Raw genomic sequence first — 24,299 nt, forward strand, 5'->3', positions numbered from 1 at the left:
GTATCCGTGATTACTAAAATCAGACGTATCCGAAGTTGGTGTCCGATTTGTTTAACCACGAGTATGATTACAGTGCGATTTGGATGACACGAAGTTTTGTTGCTTAAAAAAACTCATTTAACTTTTGGTGTATAAACCTGACAACTAATGAGAGAAGAAACCCAGTCAAGTGCAGTGTCTGATAACAGCGCGCGCAAAATGACGCCAGCCACCTTTGTGTAACATGAAGCATAGCGAGTAAACTGTTCAATGAAACACTAGTCATAACAGACTCGTACCCAGTGGCTATTTACGTGTTTCTTTTTGTTTTGTTTTTTGTTTTGGTTGGGGGGAGAGGGGGGGAGAAGAGAAGATTAAATACTAGGGTGGATTAAGGCGTGCGAGGTGTCATGGGAAGGGTCATCCACTATAGTATCCAATCTTCTCTCCCTTAAAAACACGTAAATAGCAACTGGGTACGAGTCTGCTAGGCATGACGCTCAAACTATGCAGCAAATGCTCAATATTAAGGTGTACCAATTCGTTTGAGAGCCTAGTTATAGTTGATTATAAAAGAAAAATTAGAAGGGTTAGTTGCAGGGAATCGACAAGACGTACATCAAAAAGGCCACCCTGGCTGCCAGTTCTCGGGTATTAAAACAGAACCGAGGCATTCCAGAAAAACGCGGTGTACGTGGATTGACAAGTTTTATTCAGTCATTAAATGAAGAACGATAGTTTATATTTAATTACATGTATAATTTATCAGTCTACAGAACACAACGAGATGTTCTCATAGTCTCTATATACAGTGTATTTACAACTCAGATTGTTCTTTGCTTGTAGATTAAATACAAAGAAGTACGAAAAAAGGTATTGTAACATGCTGATGTAAGTAATAATAGGAATGATGACAAGCGGCGAATAAAAACAGATTTTAAAGCAGTTTATGCTGGGTGGCCAATTTACTATAGTTCTAAGGGAGTAAAAGAGCCCTCGTTTTAAAAAAAAATAAAATGCAAAATGTTCCAAGATTTTTTTGCTTCCTTCAATTATTGTTTGCTCAAGTCTTGAATCATTATGTGCGAAACTTGAACAATACAAACATTACATGACCAAAATGAACGACCGATTTTCCGTAAGGAACCACTTAGCAGCAGTTGTTTTAATGACGTTTTAAAGTAGCTCAGTAACCGTATTTTGAGTTATTTTGGCCACGTAAAAATTGTCTTTACATTGAAGGAAACCTTAAAATATATGTTAACTACGATAGAAAAACACCAGAGATAATAACAAACCATAAAGGAACAAGGATGGTTAATAAAGGAAAGAGAAGATTAACAGAGATTACAAACAAGGAACGAAGGCTAATTTTTCTAAGATGCGCAAACTGTGACGTAGCTCCTTTAGTTTCAAGCGTTACGATTCTACCTCAAAATTTCAGGAATCAGTAATTAGCTCTGATTTAACATTCATCCAATAAATTAAAAATCTCCAAAAGAAATTTTTCACTAACTGAGACAATGTGATATTTTGTCTACAATACTTGTATTTCAACAAATATAGCTACACCCCGCTACTAGGATTCTAAATCCGAGGAGAAACGTTCGTTTCTGCCACCACGAGATTATTTTGAGAGGACGAAGAAATGAACCTTGCACTACGTCTCTGCACTAGCGTAAGGATTGCATGATTGCATACTGTTGTACAAGGGTAAGACTACTGAAAACCGTTACAATATTGAATGTTATTCCGTGTATGACCTTATTGTGTTGGGGTTGAAAACAAGAGATAAAGTTCATAAGCTGATTGGTTCGTATACGAGAAAAGAATCACGCCAATAATAATCCTTTGCAACTGGATTGCGTGGAAAACATGACCCACGACAAGGAAATTTCTTTGTTTGTTTGGAACTGACCTGTATTTACATTGTGTATTGTTATTCATAACATGGTAATAAGTTATAGGGAATCGCTCAGGCTTGGGACAAGCCTAATACCAGGCGAAAATAGAAGCAGAAAGCTTTCGAGGCGTCGAGTAGAGTGATTATGGGGTGGAACAAATGTAAATTTTTCTATACTGTCATTTGCATAATCCCCAGGGAATCAATTATCAATGCAAATTGAGTTTACATAGCTTGACATGGGGAAGCAACTACGAATAGATGTAAATACAACAATTTCGGTGTAGTCTGTGGCGTATTCGTGTTGTGATGTGGCAAACATGGCAGAAATCTCTCCTTGACTGAAATCTTTCCTTTGACAATCCCATCGTTAAAAGAGCAATTTCACTGCTACATATCCTTGCCTTTACCGGCCAACAGAACTCTCCACCCTGCCAGTTTCTTGGAATTGGCTTGAGGAGTATCGTGCGACCCACGTGACTTTGTTTGTAATGAATCACCACGTGCACGTGCCCCACGTGACACGCGTAGTCCCAGTGCATGCGTTGCTTTCATTTTGGCTTCCATTTCCAGGATGTATTTTGGAAAAAGGCTTTTCTCGTCGTAACGCATTTGTAGGTCTAGGGAATTAAAATGGGGACAATATGTCAATTATTTGACAAGAAGAATATTAGAACAACCAGTCACTACGACGGCCCAATATTGCCTTTCTTTTCTTTATCCAAGAGACGCCAAAATGAGGCCCCCTTAGGTGTGGGGGGCGGAAGGGGGGGGGGGGGGAGGGGTCAGAGTATTCCACTGCACATCCCGTTATTTTTTGGCCTTAACATCCCGTATTCCGTTAATTCCTATTGCAAAATCAACGATTTTCTACTCGATGTCCCGTCTGATCTGATCTAAATATCCCATTAATTTTTCCCAAAATATCCTGTATCCCGTAAATTTTTTACCTAAATATCCTGATAACGAATTTAAATTATAGACCTTGTACTGCAGCACAACGCGTAGTTTATACCCAAGGCTAAACATAGTTTAACAACACGTTCGGTAGTAGCAATAAAGGTCGGTACACACTAGGGGACATGCTGCGGGGACGTGACGCGGGGACAAGCCCAACGCATAGAACGCATGTTGCGTGGTCGACAGTACTCAAGCTGGTGCAAGCGAAGCGGTATGAGGCATAAATACGTATTGCTGCGGGGACAGTTTGTAAGAGCAGTGCACACGACGCCACTTTGAAAATTGAGGTCATTTTGTCCGTGCTTCATGACGCACGAATTCAAGCCAACTGAATTTCATGGAATGTGTTGACAAAACATTTTGTTATACCTCCCAGCTCAAAGCAACACTCACTCTTTCCCTTGGGACCAGTCAATAAGGGCTTATTGTCCCCTCAACAGAACATTTTCTTAAAATCCGACAAGTCACACGAGAAAAATTGTTGCTACCACATGTCCCCGGTTCATGTACCCTCAACATGTCTCCTAGTGTGTCCCGACCTTAAATCTCAAACAGGATAATCATATCGTATTAAGAAGAAATGTTACTTACGATCAGTTACACTGGGTAAAGTAGGCAATGTGATATCTGTGCTGCGACGCTTTCCTGCCGATCTCTCGCTGAAATATTTTTCGGGATGGGCCACAAAGTCTGGCTTTTGAATGGCACCTACATCTTGCAAGTCTGATGTCTCTAATGACTGAAATATACAGTGCACTTAGATGATACAGCCTAATTTATAATGGTACTCGCGACGGCTTTCGTTCAGTTTGTCAAAAGAAGTTATCTTTTGAAACTTTATAAGAGTTCACGAATGCCATTGATTTAAAAGCGATCTTTTCTGTCCGTAGTATTTAATACAACTTCTAAAAACATCTCTTTATCTCTCCATCTCTTTGCAAGAGCACAAAAACTACTGACCCGCCTTCCACACTCTCGGCCTCTCTGCTTCGGCCGAACCCGGTATACAAGATGGCCAATGTATTACTTAACATCTCTTACATTGTGAAGGTGAATTGATCAACATGACACGAGCGTGGGACAAAGAAAAATTCTGAGTTCCCGACAGGAATCGAACCCATGACCTCCCGAACACCGGGCGGGCGCTCTATCCACTGAGCTACGAGAACTCATGGAGAGCGAGGCCATTTAACTGAGTTCATATATGACAGGTGTCCAGCATACTGCTAGGATCAACGCTATCGAAGTCATCGTGAGTAGTGATAAATTAATAAAGATGGTGAATTTTAAGCTCGGTAATGAAATGTGAAGGTGAATTAATCAACATGACACGAGCGTGGGACAAAGAAAAATTCTGAGTCCCCGACAGGAATCGAACCCATGACCTCCCGAACACCGGGCGGGCGCTCACATTTCATTACCGAGCTTAAAATTCACCATCTTTATTAATTTATCACTACTCAAGATGACTTCGATAGCGTTGATCCTAGCAGTATGCAGGACACCTGTCATATATTAACTCAGTTAAATGGCCTCGCTCTCCATGAGTTCTCGTAGCTCAGTGGATAGAGCGCCCGCCCGGTGTTCGGGAGGTCATAGGTTCGTTTCCTGTCAGGGACTCAGAATTTTTCTTTGTCCCACGCTCGTGTCATGTTGATTAATTCACCTTCACATTTCATTACCGAGCTTAAAATTCACCATCTTTATTAATTTATCTCTTACATTGTTCATTTTCTACTTAAGTTACAAAGAAACAACGTGAAAACAAGTGGTGTAGTAAAACAGGGCGTTTTACAGATTTTAACAAACAGCATAGCCACGACAGTGGAACCTCGATTTAACGAACATTTTCATAACGATTTCCTCGGCATAACGAACGTATTCTTCGCCCCAGTGATAGTCAAATGTATGGAAAAGAATCCACGTATAATGAAACCTCGTTATAGCGAGCACATTTTGCTAGTCCTTTGGCCCTTCGTTATAACTAGGTTCCAGTATAGTTCTGTCATTTCCACTCGCAGACTTCACACTTTGTTCAGCGCGCTTGCGCAGTATACCTAACTCGAAAACGTCCTTTGGACCTACAACAGTTGTTTACTGTAGGATAAAATCCTTACATACCGCATAAGGTCCTGCAGGTGCCTGACCTGTCTTCTCCCAGTTCAGATATGGAAGGTCAGGAATGACTTGAGGCTGTCGTCTTTCTCGTTTATCGATTCTCTTTTCCTGATAAGCCTTACCTAAATCAAAACGAGAGAGTGTTTACTGATTTTCTATTTTACCTATTTCCCTACATCCTAGTACAAGAAACTGCAACTACACGAGGTTTTCTTCAAGACTCCTGAGTTATATATGTAGTTATAACCCCATGCTGTTATTAATAACTTTTTCTAAATAATTCCATTCGACAGACCGAAAAAAATGAATGCAACAAGGAAAGAAAACCTTTTTCTTTATGTGTTAAAAGTTTCAAGTTTTCAGACAAATACCGTTATTTACCGTTTACTAAAATGTAATTTCATTTAACGGAAAACGATTTCAGACAATTTTTAGTTGAGTTGTATTGTTTACATGAGGACAGAAAAACCGCAAACGAACACGTTTTCTCAAAAGTGGCCGTGACAAGTCAAGACTTAAGTTCAAAAAGCAAACTTTCTGATTCAAAACAAACAAGTATAGTTAATTTTTCGACAAGCATCGTACTCATTTCACAGAACCATTCACCGCTAACAAATCGTATACTCATAATATGTGCCATCTCGTTTGCTTACCACTCATATGTCAAAAGCTGCTTGCTAAAGTCAAAACAGGTTACCCAGTATGATTGGTTCCCACTCATAGGTCAAAAGCAGACAGTCCAAATCACAACAACTTACCAAGTATGGTTTGTTCCCATGTGGAAACCCTAAATTCAGGATCAAATTTTTCATCAGCAAAGAGCTGAACATCATCTACTTCGCCATCTTCTTCCTGATGTTCTTCTTCATTTTCGCTATCAGACTCTTCCTGTTTCAAGTTAAGAAGCACATATATTTGCATTGAAGACTCTATCGTGGTTACCACAGACATCACTTTTCAAAATTTAGGGGAGCAGGGATGGCGCAGTGGTGAGAGCGTTCGCCTCCCACCAATGTGGCCCAGGTTCGACTCCTCCACAAAAAAACCCAGCATCACCAAATTCCAATTCGACTAGGATAGAGGAACCACATGAAAACCAGTTACGGCTGATGTGGCTTCCTCTCTAAACATTGCGATTAAAATTCCCTTAATATTCCCTGATGATAATATAATTTATCTTTTTCTCAGCTCGTGAGCGGGCGGAATTCAACAAATCCTGCAGTCTGATTGGTTCCTGGAGCGGGCGGAATCCGTAACGTTGATCTATTTTCGCGAATGAATTAGCGGTAATCGTCATCTTTCGCCCTTTTTACACTTCCATAGACGATTAATCAACGCAAGTTTATCTCTATTCACCTCTGAATGGCAAGGAAAGTCACTGTAAGTAAATTCAATTGAGTTTTTCTGAAGTTGTGAGAGTCTTTTTGGCTGTTTGTAGCTCGGCGCTGTAATGGCGCGTAATCCTCTGTCTCTCTCTGTACAATTTTAAGTACAAAATGAGTCAATTTCAGTCGAGTTTACCTCACCGATCGTTGCCGTATTTAAGAGAATTTCTGTGGAATACACTTCACGAATTTCCTCGCTATCTGCCACTCAATTTACGGTAGAAAAGTCTGATTTCGAGTGATTCGCAACGACTGACAGAAATTGTTTTTGTAGTACAACTTCAAACTTTGCACGAAATTTCACACCGGAAAAACACTTTTAGAGAACTTCAATGGTGAACTAAATGCAACTAACATAAAGCAGTTCGGTATAAATCTGTTCTTTAATACATCTTTCTTTGTCTAGTATCTGAGTTACTCGCTCGTTCGCTCGTTAGATTTTTTACCAATGGTTTGTAGAGTCCGTAGACGGCGCGTAAGCCAATTCATTGACAAAGTTGCGTAAACAAACCCACTTGAAAGCCAACTTACCGCAAGAAAAAAAGATATACATGTTATTGTCCGGCTTAGGGTCGGTCCGTATAGGGAAAAACTGTGACCTTGGGCTGAACTGTGAGCTCGGATCTCAGCATTTTCAAGACCTCGGTCACAGTTTTTCCCTATACGGACCTCCCAGCCGGCTAATAACATATATAACCCTGACCAAGTAAAAACGAAATGTTAGATATAGTAGCGGCCTCCAGCCTGCCATTATAGCCGTCCTTTCCACTCATACATTTTAGACTGATCAGTTTTCAAACGTTTCCGCCTTCTTCATTAAGAAAAATATCGTTGAGATCCCAAGATACCAGAAATGCCTTTTTCTAGCCTTCAATGGTGGTAATTCAGCGGTGTTATATTCTTAATTATCCATAACGTGTTTTAAAATGCCAATTTGCCCTGACTGAAATTAAATTTCCTCACTTTCCTCTGACCATTTCCTGACCTGAGGCAGCCCTCAGTATATTAGCGGAGTTCCGGCGACCCGAAGGGCCGCCAAGCGGAGCCCCATACTCATATAGGAAAGAAAAGGAAACCCATGAGTTGATTTTCTCATGGCTATCATGGCTAGCAGTATTGCTCGTGGGCGCGTACGCACGACGACGACGACGGCGGCGGCGGAGTTGCCCAACATGGCGGCCATACTCCAAATAATAGGTTGACAGAGACATGCAGCCTTGGGTTACCGTGTACTTCCTTGATATTGCACATCCATGTTATGATCAAGTGACACCTGTCAAAACAAGGTATCCGCTGACCAGTATCACGTGACCATATCGCGGACTCAAGTTTATACCTTCTCGAGGTCACGTGTTTTTGAAGTTGACCGCTGACCAAGTGCTGGTTATCGATTAGATCGCGGGCTCATATTATGTTAACTTGTTGGAAACAGAGCAGGATTGTTCGGAAGCCGGTTAACGCTAACCCAGGATAAAAAGTTAACAGAATTATAACTTTTTCTTACATACAAATGTTTTTTGCTGTTTTGTTTTGTGTATATGGTGATTATTAAAACTCAAAACAGAAGGCCAAACAATAAACAGAAAACCTCACCGCAAAGTTACAAAACTCAAATCAAAATTCTACCTTTTTCTGGGTTAGCTTAATCGGGCTTTGAACAACCCGGCCCAGGAGCTACGCTTTTAGGCTGGCCTAAATCTATATATTAGCACGGCTAGTTGTAGAAGCTATTTGTCAATGACCTTCTCCGCCTCCTTAGCTTGTTCAGCCTCCCTTTCTTCCTTGGAGATGGGCTCGATTTTCCAGTGCTCCTCCTGTGACAGAACAACGCACTGAGCTTAGATTTATACCTCTTTACTCCCAGAACTACCTAATCTGCGTTTAAAGCTGTGAATTGCCGTTTTTAAAGCAATGGATTGCAGACTAGCAAGACGCTCTATGCCACAAAATGTACACTAACACAGTGAAAGGAACAACTAAACTATTTTGTACTGACTGGGTGAAAACGGCTTAAATAGCTTAAATATTAAACAACCTGAAGAAGTAGTTCTTTGGAAGAATTTCTTTTAGGAAACAGAGAACATTTTGTCTGGCCATCCACTACTTAATATTTGCTACAGCTAGCTGCTCACGTTTTGTTGTTTGGCAAGATTTAGTTCTCATTCTTCGAAACTTCCACATGGGTTAGGAAGTAAGGCAAACGTACATATTGAGAAACATTTCAAAGTTACTCAGATTCTTAGCCAAAAAATGTGCCAAGGAGTGCTTGATGGCTCTCATATTTCTACAAACCTTGGATTTGTTGACATTTATACCATGTAAAGAAAAGATTACTCATTGTCAGCGGTTAAAAGCAACAAAGACAAGACCAGTTTACCTGTCCAAATATTCCAATATGGCGGCCTTCTATATCCCACACTGCAACGGCGCAGTCGCTGGATGCCGTAAGTACCAGCAGCCTCTCTGAGCGAGTAAACAACTGAATGCTGTTGATGGTGTCGGTATGTGGTTGGAACTGTTTGAAAAGGGCTGGAACAAAGGAGGTAAAATGAAGGGCTTACTTTAAGTGTTACATGTCAACCGTTCACTAAACGTCGATGCCATAGCTATACTGAAGATTTTTTCTCTAATTCAAACATTGTCTCTAACGGGCAATGGCTGAGAGTTATGAACTCCCCAAAAATGGATTTCTTAATATTTTGCTCATCTCGCTTATGAAACGAAGAAAACGTTGGTTGAAATTTTCTATTACGTTCAGCAATTCATAAGAGTCTAAACGCTTTGATTTTTACCATAATCTTTGTAGACGTATTTATGTCGTTCTAGTGTAAGTTATATTTTTAATGTAGGTGTAGGCCCCTAGATGAGCCCTTTGAGTTCTTGGGGCAAACATATATTTTAATAATACTTGTGAAAAATTAGTTCGTGGCAAGTCTGACGCGGGACTTTGATTGGGATGCTCAACGAGTTTGCTGTTAAATTCTGAAAGGTCTCTGAAAAGTTTCTTGGTCGAGACAAAACGCCAAGACAGACTTGCCACGAACTATTTTTTTCACAAGTATTATTAAAATATATGTTTGCCCCAAGAACTCAAAGGGCTCATCTAGGGGCCTACACCTACATTAAAAATATAACTTAGAACGACACGAATACTTCTACAAACAAATATTTAAAAGATTATGATAAAAATCAAAGCGTTTAGACTCTTATGAATTGCTGAACGTAATAGAAAATTTCAACGTTTTCTTCGTTTCATAAGCGAGATGAGCAAAATATTAAGAAATCCACTTTTTGGGAGTTCGAAAATCTCCGCAGCCATTGCCCGTTTGAGACAATGCGAGTGGCGCCAGATAGAAAAATTCCTATAGGGCAGCATACAAAGGGCATTACACAAAGAAATGAGCTTTTGTCCAACGAGCAAATGATTGTTACAAAATTAAACCTTAAATATCAAATATAGACTTACGTGGCGGGCTGTCATCATCAGCTGTACAGGCAGCACAATACTCAGAGATGTCCCAAACTTTGATGACTCCTTCCGCATCGCCAGTTACAAGGTACGAGTTTGTTTCATCTACAGTCATTGTTAGAAATCCGGCTAAAAACATAACGGGAAATTTAGATTTACCTATTGCACACTTTTTCGTTTCTTCCCCTTTGTCTTTGATGAGAGCTCTGCTGGCAGCCAACTTGAAAGGTCTGCTACTTTGGCTTCTCCGCAAGTATTCACAATTGACAAATTTCTCGGTTAAATATCCTTATTTTCTTTTCTACTGTTTTCTGTATTTTTTTTCTTCCACTGTGATGAGCATAGTGTGAATAAAGACTGTATTTGATTTGATTCAAAAACATCTATTTAACACTTTGAGCCCCAACTACGCATACGCGTAATTAATAGTCGTTCTCTTTGTGCCACTTGTGACGTCATCTATTTAAATGTCTTCAGATATTCTTGATCAGCAGATAGTAGTACTAGGCTAGGCCTTTCCGTACAATGGTCAGGTTTAGATATCGACGACATTCCGACGTCGCAAATCGAAAAACGTTATCAGTTTTGGTGCAAAAACGGTCGTAAAATGGTCCACTACGCCTATGATTGATCACAATCTCGTTCCCAGAGTCTTCGTTCCCCTTGACCAACGGTCGGAAAACGAGAGCTCTGGGAGCAACCATCTTAGGCATGCGCCATAGATGCAGACTGCGCAGTGAAACGGATGGGCAGAATAGACCAATTTTGATATATTAAAATTCAGCCTAAAACAATAGACCTCAGCACGAGGCTCTGGGGGATAAATACAGAGTTTGTGGGGTTTATTCCCCACAGCCTCGTTCTGAGGTCTATTGTGTTAGGCTGAATTTTAATATATCGAAATTGGTCTATTCGGTTATTTCAAAATGGTTGCTCCCAGAGCTCTCGTTTTCCGACCGCTGGTCAAGCGGAACGAAGACTCTGGGAACGAGATTGGATTGATCAAGGTCCATTTCTTGGCTTCGCCCGTAATTAACATCCAACTTTTCACCGCAGCCAGAAAGAACATGCAACGCAAAAGGTGGCCAGAGTAAAAGGGCCGAGAAAAAAAAGAAAGGAAAGAGGCAACAAACAAAATTGAGAATGGTTAATGGCAAAAAAGTCCAAATTTTGGCTTATGCGCATGCCCGGAATTGAAATATTGCTAAATTTTGTACCTAATCCTCGAAAAATCTCTCCTTTTGGCAAAAAAAAGCTTTCAGCAAACCTTAGGCTTATTTAGCGTCATGGCAACCAAAAAACCTGGCTAAACGGTTAAAAACGGTATTGTTTTGGCGAAAGTTTGGTATTCAAAGGGTTAAAGTAGCTCGCAATAGCGTCCGGCGTTTTCTGATACTTTTTCTTTGACGGATTGATACTACCAATCATTGGCTTTATCACACAAATGCCCGATCATTGGGGAATAGGTTGTGGTGATCTTATCTTCAAGTCATAATAGGTTTCCATAGCAACAGCATAACCAGTTAAAAACACCCTTAATTTTAGCTTTAAGCGCTTATAACTCAAACACGACTCAGTAACCCACACTTTGCATTGTGAAGTTGAAAATTGACATGATCAGACACAATGTTTTCCAAAGTTCAAAATTCTGCCGACGGGGTCCATAGATACACCTAAACTCTTCGAAATTTTGAGGTGGCTCTGATCCCCGTACTCACCGTGTTCATGTGCTAAAAACTGCCCCACACACATTGATTTTTGTGTGTTCCAAAATCGGACCTGCGAAAAATAAGAAGAGAAAATGATTGTGGAAATGTTACATTATTCGTTCTTTATGTCCCTGTGTTACCGAAGCTTACACATCTGTCGCCAGCAAGCAATATAAGAGATGTGTGGAGGTCAGAAAGGGAACTAGTATGTTGACACTGGCGCTCAAACGCTCGCACCAAGTACTGAAAATTATGGGGATGGTCCATGCTCCCCTAATTTGAAGCAAAAGTCACTGGGCTATGACAAGTAACCTTGTAAATCCTGTGTTCACAATTAACACACTGATGCACTTTTCATTCAAAGTGGAATATTCAACTAAACCTTTACAGGACCAACTTCCACTCAATTGCCAAATCCCCCATGGTGAAAGAGGGTCTTGACGTTCTGCATTTATCGAGTACTTTTTAGGGCGTTTGTTGGAAGAGTACATTTCTACAAGGAGAAGGTATACAGTCGAACCTCTCTACAACGGCCACCTTGGGGACAGAGGAAAGTGGCCGTTATAGGGAGGTGACCCTTATGGAGAGGTAGGATTGTGATATCAGGTGCAACATTTATATTTCTCAAAAATGGTTATTTTAACCTATAAATACGTAACACAATCAAAATGCATCAATAAAACAAAAACTAAATAGAAAAAAAGACCAACGACGCGTAGTAGGGATCAAGTTTGGTGACCTTTTCCAATAAAAAGGATGATTTTGTATTCACCGTTCGTCATTAATTGATTAACTGGCAGTTGTCGAGAGGTTATTTACAGTTCGGACGCGTTTGACCAAGTGTTTTATCTGTGTTTTATCTAGTGACTGTCGCCTTTGTGGATAGGTGACCGTTGTAGATAGGTTAAAATGAGGGTGAATGTATAGACGGTCCGCCGAGAAAAAGTGGCTGTTGAAGAGACGTGGCCGTTGCAGGGAGGTGGCCATTGTAGAGAGGTGGCCGATAGTGAAGGTTCCACTGTATGGAAAAAAATGATTTACTTACTCATGTTGTGTCGAGAAAAATCTAAATCACGAACACAACATAGTTAAAAAACGCAACAGAGAGGCAACTTAACATCTTGGCCATAGCAAGGTATAACAGAGGAGGTTAGGGTACAGAACTTGAAACCAGGACCTCTGGATAATAACATCAGCGCCCTATCCAATCGGCCACACTGTCTCCTGTATGACGCTGGGAAGGTTCACTGCTTGGAGCCGCACCCATAAGATGAGGTTCTGATCCCCATTAGAGACTACATGTTACATCAATGTTGAGCAGCCCTGTCACTATTATATGGGAACCCCTTTTCCCCTCAAATGACTCTACACATTCTTACCCATCCACTAGCGTTACACGACACCAGATTGGCTCCTACACTGGAAGCCGACATCGGTCTCTCATTCAGAAACATCAGTTTGGTCACAGCATAACCAAAATCATCCTGTTAAAGAGAACGAAAAATAATTCTCATTATTAAAAACTGAATCATTGGATAATGCAATTCTAGAGTTGGCTTAGCCATCACGGGTTATGAGCCATTATACCATGCTCTACAAATATGGAAAGCGTACGCGTGATTTTTTGGGGCGTTTTTATTTTTGTCCTACTTTAGCTTTCTATATTTTGGGGGCGTCTTTAATAAAAAAATTATTCCACTTGCGCTTGTTGGAGATGACTGATTATAGCCAGTTCATATCCAACGCGCGCACGTGGAATAATTGTTAATTATCATACGATGTATTTTTTTTTCCTTTTCATTGGCTGACAGCCCACCACGTGACCTGCAGAAAAATGGATAAAATAATGGTCTGCTCAAGCGCAGGAACGACTAAATGTCTGCTCATGCGTAAATGAAAGCAAGCTGAGTGAAAAATGGAAGATTGCTTCACTGGGCTGTCAAAGAGTTATTTAAATATGAAAACAAACTTGGCGATCGAATGATAAATAATTATTGAACTCGGTTATCAATTCTTGGTCATCCTGCAATTATTGAGCTCAGTCATCAATTTTTGCGTCAGCCTTCGGCTTTGGCAAATAATTTATCTGGTCACCAACGGCAAATCATGCTATTTTGCTCAACCTCGTCTAATAATTGTTAATTAGTTTCCATAGATGTCGCATATCATAGAATCTTATCATACGAAATCCTGAATATTACGAACGCCTAAGTTTCACTTTCTTTACCTGTTCATTGCGTGACTGTTCAGACGTGACGGATGTTGCAGAGCTTAAGCGATCCGTTGCTTGTGGTGGCTTCAAAAACGATTCTGTTTCCACTGAACGAGTACTTGTGATCTTCTGCTATGAGACAAATGCAGTCAGTAAACAATTTGGCAAAACAAGGAAATAAAAACAAAATCACTATAATGGGTCAAACGAGAACAAAAGTTACAACTGAGGACAACTAAGGACAACTGAGATGGATAGCAAACCACAATAGACCTTATCACGGTTTTCGACGCCATCCTGACGATAAGATAAGGCAAGATAAGATAAGAACTTTATTAGTGTGTCGAAGTCGCTAGCGTACACTAATTGGGGACACCTAACTACAATTACTTATCTATAACTAATAAAATATAAAATATATGTACATGTGTAAAAGGTAAAAAAAGGTGAAGTCTGCATGCGAGCCAAGTGGCCCATCAGGCCAGAGCTTATCCCGGTTTCTGTAGCATGAAGCAACTGGGAGTATTTCTACTCCTCCCTAGATGGGATGCTAGTCCATCGCAGGGTTACCTCCCAGCATTAAGTTCGCCGGTACCCATTTATACACCTGGGTGGAGAGAGGCACTGTAAGAGTAAAGTGTCCTGCCCAAAAACACAACACAATGTCCCCGACCAGGGCTCGAACCCGGACCGCTCAATCCGGAGAAGAGCGCACTAACCATGACGCCACCGCGCCTCCCACTATGTACATTTGTAAGTATTGAAAGACATATAAAACAAACAATGAGTCATGCAATAAAGTCTATTGTTAGTTGTTACATAAAAAAAAAAAAAAAAAACAGTCTTTACAAGTACTGTCCAGCAGGCTTGTGAAATTAACCAGTTTGATGCGCTTTTTAAAAGTGTCCAATGATTCAGACGATCGAATAGATATGTCGAGTTTGGACCAAATGACAGGGCCTAAATAAGTCACGCCATGTTTGCCATAAGCAAATTCCTAAATCTTGCTTCAACGATTCAAACGTTTTGTCAACATCTTCTCAAGTTGATAGCCCTTCTAGAGACAACGAACGCAATACGTTCCAATACATTGTGCATGTTTGGAATATCTTGAACCATTTTTTTGCCCAGCATTTTAGGAGAGGATGATTAAGCGGTTCCAACACTTTCACCAATAACTTCAGATGATGTCGGATCACAATGTTTCAAACAATTGAACAGAGCTCTAAATTTTGATGGGCCATATCAAGCGAAGAAAGTAAAAAAAAATAACGTTTATCAAAACTTCGCATAGTCTGAACTGTACTAGCTAACTTTCGTTACAATTCATTACACTGTTACAAAATAGGAATTATAGTAACTGTATGGGTTTATCTGTTTTTGTTTTAAAAAAACCAACATCCAAATGTATAAATCGTTACATACCGTCTTTTTCGATCTTCTAGAAGAACGCGTGGGTTTCCTTTTAGCATGTGACGAAAGATGCCTGAAAGCTTGTTCTGAGTTCAAATTCCAGAGCACTATTTCACCGTCATAGCTTGCCGTGGCCAGTGTTGTTGGAGGACAGAAAGCTTCAGATAATACATCATCCTGGTGCTCCTGATGAATACAGCCAAACGGTGCAAATGAAAGGTTGTGTGTTAGCTTGCACCGCGTCCATGCAAGTTTCTTATTCATATTTAGAATATAGCCCAAAGACATTATGCGCGCTGATTGGTTTAAAATCGCGTTTTTATTAAACAATTAGATTAAGAGTTCAAGATTTCTATCACGCATAGAAATCGAGAGCGAATAATCTAATTGTTTGATAATAATAATAATAATAATAATAATAATAATAATAATAATAAAAACAATCTTTAAAGAGGAAGCACCCGTCACGTAAATACGTAGTTTTCAGGGAGGTCCTCTATGAAATAAAAAGTGTTAAAATCTAACATAAGAAATACAAGTATCACAGATCTAAAATAAAAAAATATACAATAATTAAAACTACTAAAACTACCAAAACTACCTACTGTCATTTTTTCTAAAAATGTTTATCCATTAAGAACCTTATAAGGTTTTTCTTAAAAATTGTGCATGGCATTGGCTTTCTTAAAAATACTGGGAGAGACATCCAGTCATTTGTAAAACGAAAGTAGGACACTCTCTTTCCGCATTCCGTTTTAGGTTTAGGCAATCTAGGTAAGTAGCCATGTCTAGTGTTGTAGCCATGTGAACTTCTTAGTGTCGATTTAAAACTTTCAAAATGTTGCGGAATGTCTCGTTTGATTGCATTTTCTACGGCGGTATATCGGTGAGAAAAACGTCTTCCAGCCAGAGGGAGCCAATTCAGACACTTCAGAGCTTCTGAAGAAGACATCTTCCCTAATTTAATTTTCTTCGCAAATTTGTTCTGAAAACTTTGCAATTTTTCCATTTCTGATCTTAGACCGGGTTGATCTCCCCACATTGTGTCAGCATAGTCTAGGCGTGGCAGCACTAGCCCATTGTGGAAGGTTATGCGAGTTTTAGTATAAATCTACTAGTTGTTCAAAACTTTATCTAAATCCTCTTCACAGACACTTTGAAAACTTAAAGAAGCAGCCACCAGTTCGTTAACCAGCGCTCACTGCTACGCTACTAACTACCTACAACAGAATAGATGGTGAGTAGCGTAACCAATCAGAGAACGGCATTCGTGATAGAACGCTAGCAGATTTATAAAACTCCATAGAAACAATAATCATGTTTGCCATTTCCTAAATGCAATATAACTACGTGCTGTCCAAGTTAGAAATAACTGGATTACAAAAATTCAGAGAACTTCCAATACCCCATTCCGTCTATGAGACGCGTGCGCAGTGAATCATGCTGGTTATATGCAATGTCTCGAAGAAATCGTGTGCACGATAAATACAACTACTATGATTCCCTACGCGCAAGTCTCAGGGGAATGGCTCATTGGGACCTCACTAATTTCTTGAATCCATTCTTTATTTCAAAATTGATTATGTAGTTCTGTTATTTGTCAATTCTATTGTGCACTAGACTGCTCTCTTAATATAAGAGTGTTTTAAAAACCCTTACATGGCCCTGATGCAAAATATACTCTGGTCATTTTAAAACAAATCATCAAACTTTTTACCAGTCTCCCTTTCCACTCTGATGGGTAGACGTAAAATGAGTTCAGCTGACTGTCTCGGAACACAGAGATGGTCCTGCAAGGAAATAATTCAAGTTCAATTTGACTTGCTGCTGGAACTGGGAAACTGGGAAACTCACTGGCAAAGTAAATTAATTCTATTTTTGGTAGAGTCCGTTTTGCTTTACAGGAGAGGTACCGTGGAATGCGGCTAGCTCTTTCGGCGTATATAGTGGAATCCGGATTCAGTTTTTAAATCTCTGATAGAAACTCGGGTAGTTCGAGAAATCGGGGAGAACATTTCAGTGTTCGAAGGAGGGGAGAGAAATATCTTTTGGTTCGAGTTATCCAGAGGTTCGAACAATCGAGGGATCGAAAAATCGCGGTTCCACTGTAACTCCATAATCAAGAGTGAAGACTGTTATCCTGCTCTTAGCTTGAACTCTTCGACAAAGCCTCACTCCTTGGCTTAGGGCATATTGTATACTGATTCGTGTAAATGTCTGGGCAAGCCTAGTGGCGGAGGAGGGAGAAGGTACAAACTTCGATGGACTTCGCAACAACAGGAGTAATACTCCTTGGCAATTGGTCCAGATAACTCGCCACTACCCAGTAATTATTTTTAGGTCGACGTCGTAATTGATTAGCGTAAGAAGAGGAGGCGGCGGGGGGGGGGGGGGGGGACATTTATCTTGATATTTCGACCATGAGTGTAGCCCTAGGGCACTATCGTCGTCGTCGTCATCATCATCATCATCTCTTACCTGTCCCATCCTACAACGATAATGATCCTTTTTAAACACAGCACTTGGCTGATCTCTGCTGGGTCGCCATTACCAGCCATCAAGATATGGTGACAGTGACCATTAAAATCCCAGATCTGGAACAAATAATGCAACAAAAAAAATTCAGCGAAAAAGGAAAGCGACAAAAACAGCTAAAATGGAATAACTCTACCTTGACTGTCCCATCAGCACTGGCTGTAAAGAGCCTCGTTTCTGTGGCATCCTGGGCTAAGGTAGTTATTTCTGAGTTCCCGTGAGCATTAGCAAACTGTAGAAAAAATAAAACAAAGCAGTAACACATGAAGGAGGATCAGTTTTTAATCAAATCTTCACGGCTTGTACAGCTGCAATTTACAACTGTTGTTACTTATAACACACTACATCATAGACAGTCTTCAACTGAGTGTCGTAAAACCAAGACTAAAGTAATCACTCGAGCCAATCACAAATGACACAGACAATTTAGTGAACTAATCAAAACTTGAAGTAAATGCATGTACTTGACTAAAGCGCGGGAAAACGTGTGCAAGTAAAACGATTGTTTTTGGTTTTACTTCTGATTGGAGGAAAAAGTGGCGTGAGGTTTTTTTAAGCCAATCGTGTGGTATTGTAATGCTTTACTGTTATATCAGGGCGGCACGTGCCGTATTTTGCAAATCCTCTTAAAACTACTGGACGTTCTTCAGTCTGATATGAGCCAGTCACACTGATGTGAACGTTTTCGCGTCAACTGTAAAGGTCGTCACTAGTGGACATGTCCCCTCGTCATGTCCCCCCAGCATGTCCCTGCAGCATGTCCCCGCAGCGTGTCCCCCCAGCATGTTCCCTGCAGCATGTCCCCGCAGCATGTCCACGTGTCATGTCCCAGCGTCATATCCCCGCAGCATGTTCCCGCGTCATGTCCCCGCAGCATGTTCCCTAGTGTTTGTCAGTACCTAACTCAGTAAATTCCGATTCTAAATGGTTATGGTTTTCTGGACTCAACTCAACTCGACTTCTTTATTGCGCAGTATTTACAGATTTTATATTAGTTAGTATCAATAAACGAGGAATATTTTGTAGCATATGGTTAAGGAGAAGACTAAAAAGATATGTGCGTGGTACTCAGAGTGGCCATTGGCTTTCGAGCTGGCTACCACCATGTTAAGCTAAATGCGGTAGAACAAAAGTACATTACAGAAAAATAAATTTCTGAAAATACATGACAGAAAAATATGGATACATGACATAGCTGCAAGTGACTGAAACAGACTTCTTAAAAATGCTGAAGTTGCAACTTTCGGTTCAACATGGCATTGAAGAAAGCAGCTACTAGGTTTCTGCTAGTCTTACCTGTTTCACCTTCTGCCCAGTCTCTATCATCCACATAGTTATGACAGATCCAGTACAAGCGCTTACAACCTACAACGTAACGTAACAGTGTAAGGATGACAAATGCAGACTTTGGTCAGATGAGTTATATTTATCTATTTACTTAGTCACGAGTATGAGGCCGCAAAGAAAAAAATACGAGTTCCCGAAGCTGTCAGAAATGATCTCGTAATGTGATTCTTTTAATATTTCAATGTAAAAAAAAGAAAGAAAGAAAGTGGAGTATAGATAATGCAGGCGAATGGTTATGAAGCCTGGCAACCTTTAAAGGAGCAAAGAAAGAAAAAGAAAAAGAAAAAGAAAAAAATTGTCAAGATTTATTTTGGGAGGTTCACGATCGTGTACAATCTTTTATTTTGCTCTCACACACTATACTTGGGTTTACTAATCAAAACGTTTAGTTAGTTGCTCTGACAGAAGTAAACACGTATTGAGGCTTGTGCACGAAAGGCCAAAAATCGAACAAAAACACACAACAAAGAACTTCCTTGGGCTTGGCAACCATTTCCCTCTATCAACCAGGCCTACAGTTGTCAAATTTGGCTGTTTCTTCAGTTTGACCTTTGCTACAATCTCCTCTTAACCCTTGTGCCTCAGCAGTTGAAGCAAAACAACGATCGATGAAGGGGTCATTCTGAAATGTCTCAACAACAGCTGAAGGCTGAACCAAGAAAGTTTGCTCTAAAATACTTTGTTAGCGTTTGTCTGTTTACTGACCTGATTGAACTTGCTGTTATAAATGGCAGCTGTGACTGGATGTTCATGGCTCATAATTCTGTCTTTCACCTCTGGCTTCATTACCATTAGGGTCAGCTGACAGTGAATGGAATATCACAATTATTCAATAAATGATTTACGATGAAGTCATTCGTAAAATTTACCCTAAGTAGGACATTTAGGCCCCGTCCACAATAATTCATTTTCGAAACGATGCGTTTACGAAACGAAAATGCGTCGGAAGGTTCACGTCTACATAACCGTCTTTCGCGACGTTTTCCTTGTTGACACCAAAGCGCTCAGAAACGTAGATACACAATGAAACACCATAAGCATCTTTTGCTGAGTCACCTGTGATGTGAATGAGGTCAACGTTTTTGAAGGGTTCTGTTGTCCACACTGATACGATTTCAAATGCATTTTCACATGTCTCTATTCTGGACGGCGTTTTCAAATGTACGCGTTTTCGTTGAAAACGATGAGCGTAATTTGTGTGTGTGGACGTGGACGGTAGCGTCGGAAAACGCATCAAAAAGTGTGCGTTTTCAAAAGAAAAAGCATTAGTGTTGACGGAGTCTTACCTAATATAGGTAAAAATGTTGACTATAATTACTTTTGACTCACTAGATACAGTAATATAAATGAAAAATTGATGTCGAGGCTACTTAGCAATTTGACTACTCGCCCTCGTTTTCTATGAGCGATAGTCTGCTCGGCGTTTTAGTAGACACTCTAAAGGATTACAGCCCAAAACCTACAATTTTGTGTATTTTTAAGCTTAAAATTAGGTCTAATCTTCAGTTTCATGAACAGCACGCGCGATCGTTGTTTATCAGCGAATAGAAAACGATGACAGAACCAATCAGATTCGCGGATTTCCAAAAGAGCACAGCTGAGTGGCTAAAAAACAAATACTGCTTACAACGTACAATTCGCATAAACTGCGCGAGTGAAAGGTGAACAGAATAGTGTGGCGCCAGAAAGTAAAACGTAACATCTCATTACCTGCTGATTAAAGGCTGTGAACAGTTTACTGTGCTCTTCATCGTAATACATGGTGATCGATACTAGTAAGACACAAAATAAAATATCAAAATTAACAAAAGTTAATACAAATTTATTGTAGGTCATCCCTTGTGTACCGCTTATCTCGGACACCAGTAACCAGTTGAAATATTTCGCTAGGATTTATGTCTGTCCAAGTTGCACGGTTTTGAGGAAAATGTGGTAAACAGACTTTCTGACAACAGAAACGCTGTGTGTTAATTAATGAGTTTTACACCATGCCATGCAGCCAATCAGAATACTGGAAATCCGTTGTATACTCGACGGTATTACATCCAACCTTCCCATCATGCGCCGGGCGTATGTCGCAATGATTGTTTTGGTCACTGTATTTTCTATGGCATGGAATAAAATAGTTATGCTTCGCTCTCTTGTGATATACCGTATCTCACTCGCCACTTGTATACACACTCCCCTGAAGGTTCTTACGTACACCGAGAAAATACAAGTGACTCGTGGGATATTTCATGGTATTCCACTCGAAAGCGTTGCACAACCAGTGTAAATCTTTGAAGATCCATGCATTCTCCCTTACTGATTATTACTAGGCGCCTAACTGAGTGTCAGAAAGTGCCTGTGTATTGAGTAACATTGTGAGAAGCGCATGTTAAGTATTTTGTAAGGAGCGTACTGCCCGGGTGTATGGTAACTTATTGATATTCAGTAACGTCGTAACCTGGTAACCTGGAGGACAGTAATGTTTGATCACATGTACCTTGTGTTATGTCTTACCCTCAGCTGGACCCTTTGGAAACATCCCAGACAGACGCTGAAGACAAACTTGAAGGTGTGTGTCCCAGATCCGGAGAACCTGATTTATACACAAACATGCTTCTAAATGCACAAGCCACATTGAAACAAGTCGACTTTCACTTAGTTGTTTCTACAATAACGATGAGAATCCTCGCGCACTCATTGGTGGAGAGCTATGGAGACCATAAAAGTAACATAGCTGGTAACGCAAAAGAAGACAATGTTTTGAAAACTTGAGAAATTGTTGCGACTTTTCCAGTAAACCGCTAAGTTGTTACAATAAGGACACTCCAACTATGAATACTTGATATTTTTTTTGAACAGTTATTTTGGTGACTAAAGAATGAAGGCTGTTCAGATCATGTACAAGATTAGCTTTTTTACAGGGTAAAAATGTTAAATGCTATTGTTAATATGAAGAGCCCTTATTCTTGATAGTCACAGAAGAAAGACACCAAAAATGTTAAATGTTCACGGTTCGAGGGTCCTCACTGTGAAAGTCAGTTGGGACATTTGAGACAAACTTCAGGAAGAACAAGTCGGCTTCAAAGAGAGAAAAAAGTGAATTTCACACTGTGTGCCACTTTTTTGTTCTTACAACATTTTGATGCTATCTGTAATCTATTACAGAACAGGTGTATGGCAAGGTAAAGAACGTGTTGATTTACGCTCCCTCATCAATGGCGTTACACAGACCAGCATCCAAGAGCTCTTTGAATTTTTTCTAATTTCATTGATACATATTTGCCACCTTAGAAAGGAGAAGACAGCTGAGGCGAGTCTCATGATCATCTCACAGTGCCTTGTGGGATCTTTACTGGCGACAAAAGGCGAGATGTCATTTTTACGATAACTGCAGAAATTCTCGCGCGCTCATTGGCTAATTTTTATTGTCAATAAGCGGACAGACACAGAAATTTACAATTTATGCGATGTGTCAACTAGCGAGAGTGGACAATTTGACAATTTTGTAGTCTGCGGATCCACTCGGCGATCCACAGCTACTTTGACAATGTTATGACGAAATTCATGATCAATAACAGGACAGACGCATGAAAAACTGACGTCAATTTGTTAAACTGTCCCCAGTAACGATCCCACAAGGCACTTCGAGAAGAGACTCGCCCCAGATTTCTCGTTTGTAAAGTGGCCAATAGCTATAAAGTAGCAGCTTACTTTGTCTTTTGACAAGCTTATAAGTTGGCCTCTAGACTCAATGAATCGCACTGAGATGACGCTCTGCATATGGCCTCTGAGAACCTAGAAAAAACATTAAAAACACAGCAATGTAACATGAACATCTTCTGTAGATCGAAACTTCATTATTGTGCTTATTTGAAGCTGGTTAAGATGAAAATTCACAGGTCCATCATCAAAGGGCAGTTAGATGGATGCTAGGGAAAGAGATATTACGTAGGATGTGCAAAAGACTACTTTTCAGTACTATTATCTCATTATCACTATCAGGTTTCAAAACGTTTTAAACAATGCTTGGATAACTTGTAAGGTGTTTATGAAGAGAAGAAAGGGCTTCTTTCTATTCCTATTCAACATCGTTTCCACAACAGGCTGAAAAGCCGAATGATACATGCATATTGTCCAATTTGTAGAAATAAAGTTCGACTAAAACATTTATTTACTAAAACAACAAAAATATTTAAAAAAAAAGAAACAAGCTCTGGCCATGAAATGTCTTTAAGAAAAGTTCTCAGTTGTAAAGATGAACTTTTGCCTGTATTTGGTTATGTAAAGTCCACCGCCTTTTTTTCCACAAAGAACATAACAACCCTGATGATAAAAAATTTCACAAAACAGCAAACCACAGAGACCTTACCCCGACTGGTTTGGAGATGACATAAGGATTCCACAAACACACATGATGATTAACACCGGCAGTGGCTGACAAGGAAAAAAACATTGTCTGTTTCATATATTGTGGTGTAGATTGATCAAATTTCACTTTCATTTGATTTCACCTCTGTAGCTATTTTAATAGCTGAATTAAAGCTTTTTTTTTGAACAAAAAAGCTATGATTGAACAACTAGTGTAACGTACATATAGAGCGTTTTAAATAACGTGGCCAGCAGCCATGCAAGTGTATTGGAACAAAAGAAAGATCTTGTTTGATTGTATTTTGTTGTGGGGTGTGGAGAGGACAGTGTAAACAAAATCCATTGATTGTCTCTTCTCGCATCATCTCGTAGCAACAGCATCAAAATGTTTATGTAAGAAATAAATGAGAAACACATTATTTGGCAGATATGCTAATCTATTGCAGGTAACTGCAGACAGTACTGTTTCGGCCTTCTGGGCCTCATCAGTGCAGTGCTGAAGACTAGGATGGAGGCTAAGCTTAAAAAGCCGCCCCAAATACTACACATGTGGTAGTATCTAAGCCGTTACCAGAGTGCTCAAACTAGCGAGCTAGTGAGCATGCGCAATTGCAACAGTAATGACTCATCCCAGTAGAGTGCTCAAACTGGACATGAAAGCAGAGCTTTGTATGCCAGCGAGCTATATCTAACTGCAGACAGTACTGTTATTTGCAGGTAAATATTTAAGATCAAGCTTACCATTAAGGAAAAACTCTGACGTCCATTCGAGAAGTACTAGAAATTGTAATTTAAATTTATTATGCCCCTCTCACAGAAACGCCTCTGAGGGAGGACGCACTTTCGCCGTCAGAACTATTAAAGATTGGAACAGTTTACCCCGGTCTTTAAAAACAGAGAAGTCCGTTAAATC

The 24,299-nt window shown here is 40.0% G+C and overlaps 1 protein-coding gene across 1 annotated transcript; it reads right to left on the reverse strand.

Moving 5' to 3' along the window:
* Nucleotides 1–674: 674 nt before the first annotated feature.
* On the reverse strand, nt 675–23,471 carry LOC149095802 (cilia- and flagella-associated protein 337-like). Its single transcript, XM_089281441.1, has 20 exons — nt 23,388–23,471; nt 22,730–22,813; nt 21,533–21,611; nt 20,741–20,802; nt 19,736–19,831; nt 18,980–19,048; nt 17,820–17,915; nt 17,627–17,742; nt 16,866–16,938; nt 15,161–15,334; nt 13,751–13,864; nt 12,903–13,007; nt 11,533–11,593; nt 9,812–9,943; nt 8,723–8,874; nt 8,088–8,159; nt 5,719–5,848; nt 4,964–5,082; nt 3,434–3,581; nt 675–2,502 (listed from the first exon to the last, which is right to left on the reverse strand). The coding sequence occupies exons 1-20, from the start codon at nt 23,469–23,471 to the stop codon at nt 2,273–2,275; spliced, it is 2,196 nt and encodes a 731-aa protein (XP_089137567.1). The 3' UTR covers nt 675–2,272.
* Nucleotides 23,472–24,299: the final 828 nt, after the last annotated feature.

Source organism: Orbicella faveolata, unplaced genomic scaffold, assembly GCF_042242905.1.
Source record: "Orbicella faveolata isolate gen_17 unplaced genomic scaffold, um_ofav_v1 contig_48, whole genome shotgun sequence".
NCBI lineage: Eukaryota > Metazoa > Cnidaria > Anthozoa > Scleractinia > Merulinidae > Orbicella > Orbicella faveolata.

Excerpts from the sequence above, each read along its gene's own strand:
- LOC149095802 (XM_089281441.1), bottom strand. The coding sequence starts at position 23,471 with ATGTTTTTTTCCTTGTCAGCCACTGCCGGTGTTAATCATCATGTGTGT. Across the intron at positions 21,612-22,729 it reads TAAGCTTGTCAAAAGACAAA|GTTCTCCGGATCTGGGACAC; the intron begins GTAAGCTGCTAC and ends TGTATAAATCAG. Across the intron at positions 16,939-17,626 it reads ATCGTTGTAGGATGGGACAG|GACCATCTCTGTGTTCCGAG; the intron begins GTAAGAGATGAT and ends ATTTCCTTGCAG.